The sequence below is a fragment of the Sapajus apella genome, unplaced genomic scaffold (assembly GCF_009761245.1).
Source record: "Sapajus apella isolate SASKATOON/1434 unplaced genomic scaffold, GSC_monkey_1.0 scaffold65, whole genome shotgun sequence".
Taxonomy (NCBI): domain Eukaryota; kingdom Metazoa; phylum Chordata; class Mammalia; order Primates; family Cebidae; genus Sapajus; species Sapajus apella.
Genome location: NW_022437005.1, coordinates 4,545,048 through 4,549,601, shown reverse-complemented (window position 1 = coordinate 4,549,601; position 4,554 = coordinate 4,545,048). Strand labels below are relative to the sequence as shown.

The 4,554-nt window shown below is 49.0% G+C and overlaps 1 protein-coding gene across 1 annotated transcript in view; it reads right to left on the bottom strand.

The window, feature by feature from the left end:
* Positions 1–1,002: 1,002 nt before the first annotated feature.
* Positions 1,003–4,554, bottom strand: part of BANF2 (BANF family member 2) — a 32,689-nt gene continuing 29,137 nt past the window's right edge. The window contains exon 3 of the mRNA XM_032248237.1: positions 1,003–1,207. Coding sequence (XP_032104128.1) covers positions 1,061–1,207 — 147 coding nt within the window. The 3' untranslated portion in view covers positions 1,003–1,060. The remainder of the gene's footprint in view (positions 1,208–4,554) is intronic.

Here is a 4,554-nt window from a genome sequence, read left to right as displayed (position 1 = left end):
ATATTATATGATTCCACTTACATAGCTTTCTGGAAAAATCGAAGCCATAAGGATGGAAAACAGATTCATGGTTGCCAGGGGCTGGGAAGGCAGAAGGGCTGACTACACAAAGGCACAAGGGACCTCCTCGGGGCGATGAAAGTGTCTTACATCTTCATGATGGTGGTGGATTTGTCAAAATGTATAGAATGCACACCTGAACAAGGTAAGTTTTGTTATATGTAAATCATGCCTCGAGAACCTGTGATCTTTTAAAATATGTATGCATATTAGTTCAAGAATGTTTCATTATCCTCCCTTGAGAACTTAGTGACTTGCTTCTAACAAGTAGAATAAGGCAGAAATGATATTGCATGTGTCAGAGAGGAGGTCATAAAAGGCACATGGCTTCCTGCTTGCTCTCTCACTCTCTCTTGGGTCACCAGCTTTGGGGGAAGCCAGATGCCATGCCACGAGCAGCCCTATGGGAAGGCCCACACGGTGAGGAGCTCAGGCGTCTTGCCAGCAGCCATGCGAGGGAGCCATCTTGGGGGTGGGTCCTCCAGCCCCGGTCCAGCCTTCAGGTGACTGCTGCTGGGCCAACAGTGAGTAACCTCATGAGAGAGCCTGAAACAGAATCAGCCTGCTAAACTGGCTTTCCTTGCTCCTCAGCAAGGAGAGTCAGTCAGAGTCCCAAGTTTGAAGAACTTGGAGTGAGACAGCATCACTGTTTGTTTTGAGAAGCTGCTACATGTTGGGATTATTCGTTATGCAGCAGTAGATCACTAATACACTGACTTAAAATTCAATTCCTGTTTTTACATAAAATTATCCGTTCTTTCATATAAACTTTTAGCTGAGGGATATTTGACATGATCACCATCTAAGGGGAGTGACTGTGGTTTCTGGGTGGTGGGGAGTCATTTTTCTTGTGGTTGTCCTTTTTCGTGTTCTTGAACTACTGTTTATAATGGGTGAGTATCATTAAAATTAAAAACACAAATGAGGACTCAGAGCCTGGGCATAGGTGGAGAGCGTGTCATTTTCTCCTGGGGGTGGGGGACAGTGGCGAGGTTTGTGTCTACAGGAAGCAGGCACACCACTCCTTGAGGCAGTTAGAGCTCTGCTGGGCTTCACATTCAGTGGCACCACAACAGCAGATGAGCCACCTCTGAAACTCGGCTTCATTCTTGTGCATCAGAAGGAATTGTCCCAACAAGATGTAAGCCTGGGGAGGGGATGAGGCAGGGAGGAAAGCAGGAAAGGTTATTATAAGCCAGCTCAGATGCGCTCTTCCTTCCCAATCACCAGGGCCCATGTGACAATCAAAGGAGGGGGAACCGGGCAGAATCAGGGGAGACTGTCAGTCCTGGAAGCCCTGACGTGGGTCTTAGCCCTGGTGAGAGCTAAGGCCAAGTTAAACGCCCATCTCTCAGGGCTGGTTTGCAGGCCGTCCAGCATGGAATGAATCAGACGCTGCCTTCCTCGAACTTTAACAAGCACAGGAATCACTTGGGAGCTTGTTAAAATGCAGGTTCTGAAAGTTTAAGTCCAGGGCGAGGTCTGCGTTTCTAACAGGCTCCCAGCTGCTGCTGATCCGGGGACACCATTTTGAGTAGCCAGTGCCTAGCATACTCCTGAAGCTCCCTTCAGACCTCCAATGAAGCATTTCTCTTGGAAACACACACATAGCCCAGGGTAAGAGACGTTCCTGCTCCACTACTTCTGCAATTGTTGTAGCGCGTTGTGTTTTTTTGTTTTTGAGATGGAGTCTTGCTCTGTCTCTTAGGCTGGGGTGCAGTGGCACCATCTCGGCTCACTGCAACCACCGCCTTCCGGGTTCAAGCGATTCTCCTGCCTCAGCCTCCCAGGTAGCTGGGATTACAGGTATCTGTCACCACACCCAGCTAATTTTTGTATTTTTAGTAGAGACAGGGTTTTGCTATGTTGACCAGGCTGGTCTTGAACTCCTGACCTCCAGTGATCCACCTGCCTCAGCCTCTCAACGTGCTGGGATTACAGGCATGAGCCACCGTGCCCGTGGCACACATGGGGTTTCTAAACCTTGGCACTATTGATATTTTGGACAATGCTCAAAATGTTCTGGGGGTCTGTCCTGTGCATTGCAGGATGTTCAGCAGCACCCCGATCTCTACCCACGCCAGTGGCACCCTCCCTCCCCCACCCAGGCAGTGACAGTCATAACCATCTCCAAACATTGCCAAAGTGTCCCCTTGGGGCAAAATCTCCCTGGGCTGAGAACCACTGCACGTGGGGCTGACAGGTGAATGGCATCTTAGCATCGATTTGTTTTTGCAAACCACCTGTGTGATCTCACGCACCTATGTAACCTGACGTAAGAACCTGCAGAACCTGGATCTCAGTTTCCGCACCTTTCTAAGACACATGGTGTGCTCTGCAAATCAAATTAAGTGAATTAAATGGGAAGGCATTTGAAAAATGTAAATTCCTCTCTCATACTGGGAGCTGTAGCCCTGTGGGAGGAGCACAGAAGGTTGAAAACATGCTAAACCTTGCCCACCTTCCCCTTCCTGAGTCTCTGCGGATGAAAAATACATGGAAGATAAACACTCGGTACACCATGATTCCTGTTTCTACGGCATTCTCGAGCTTTCTAGCTCTTAATACTTGCCCCCGGGGCTTCTAATTCATCTTTCACAGCTTTATTACACCATTATTGACAAGACGCAAGGACCACATGGAGGAAGAGAATTTCCAAGGCCACGTGGCCAGAAACTAGCCAAGCCACTAAGTGGTGGAGGCTGGAGACCTCAGATCACATTAAACACCCATCTCTCAGGGCTGATTTGGGGGCTCTCCAGCCTGGAACCAACAAGAACCAGCATCCACCCAGGCCTCGAGTTCTGGGCCCTTTCCCACTGGTGTCTGTTTGCTTTTGGTTATGTAAAATAAAGCAAACTTCATCTTAACCAAAATGAGCATATTTTTTGAGAAAAGAAATCAAATAAAAGCTGAATCCCAGTCATAAAGTATACCCAGGCATTGAATTTTGGGGGTTTTATTTTTAGTCATGGTCCAGTTGTTCATAAGAGAAAAAGCCAGGATTTTATGGGGAGTTTGAATTGCTACTTTAATCTTTACAAAAAGCAATTTAGTGGCTGGGCGCAGTGGCTCACGCCTGTAATCCCAGTACTTTGGGAGGCCGAGGTGGGTGGATCACGAGGTCAAGAGATCAAGACCATCCTGGTCAACATGGTGAAACCCCGTCTCTACTAAAAATACAAAAAATTAGCTGGGCATGGTGGCGCATGCCTGTAATCCCAGCTACTCAGGAGGCTGAGGCAGGAGAATTGCCTGAACCCAGGAGGCGGAGGTTGCGGTGAGCCGAGATCGCGCCATTGCACTCCAGCCTGGGTAAAAAAAGCAAAAAACCCCATCACAAAAAAAAAAAAAAAAAAAAAAGCAATGTAGCTGCTTGGCATGATGTCATTTTACTTTATCCGTATCCTCCCATTTTTGAGTGGTGGATTTTACTGAGATGTATTTAAATTAATGTTTTTGAAAAATAACATTTATTAAGTGTTCATTGAGCCCGTTGCTGTAGGTGTGGGAGGTGCCAAGGTGAAGGTGACAGAAAAAAGAGACACACAGCTGTGTCCAAGGAGAGAGAACATTAATAATAATTGCCAAAAATTAATAGTAAGTGGCTTATACAAATCTTTCTCCATAGAGAGAAATGTTCATAATACTCAATAATAACGATTAATGCTAAGTACACCTTTTAGCACTTCTGTGGGCCACGTGCTGCTAGAGACACCTGACACGTTTTAACCCACCTGATTCTCATGCCTACCCGCCCCTCCCATTCCCCAGGCGGAGGCACTAAGCCCCCCGCTTTCCTCTGCACCATTCCTGCACATCCCAACTGCCTGGGGTCTGGCCCGGAGGCTAACACATCCCCTGCCCATTTCAGAAGTGGCACTGCTGGCATCAGCTGGCCTGGTAGTGAGAGCCTCCACGTACCCACAGGCTCAGCAGCCAGCATGCCTGGGAACGCGTGGACCCCATGCAAACTTTCCAGGAACGCCACAGGAGGAAGGGCCCTGTCTTGTAGCCTCAGGAGCCAAGAGGCAACCTGAGGCTCCCTCCTTGGTTTTCCCTCCTGTCTCCCTGTGGCATCTTCCAGGAGAGAAATTTAGCTTCCCTTCTCCCTTCATCCCTGAGCACTTCGCCCTGCTCCCCAGGGAAGCTGGAGTTGTGGGCACCCATTATGACCCTGCCAGATGCCCGCGTGGTTTCTCCCCCAGCTCCAGAAAGCCCCCAGCCAAGGAGAAAAGATGCTGCCCCTTTCCCTCCTTGAACCAGAGCTCCCCAGAATTCAGCCGGGGTGGGAGGGGTGACACAGAAACACAGAAACCCTGAGAAGATGTCCCTGTTCTCCTACCACCCTGAACAGTGGCCATGGCCAAACCAGGGCATTACATTCCTTTCTGCACCAATCAGTGGCTCACGCCTGTAATTTCAGCACTTTGGGAGGCTGAGCGGGCAGATCACCTGAGGTCAGGAGTTCGAGACCAGCCTGGCCAATGTGGT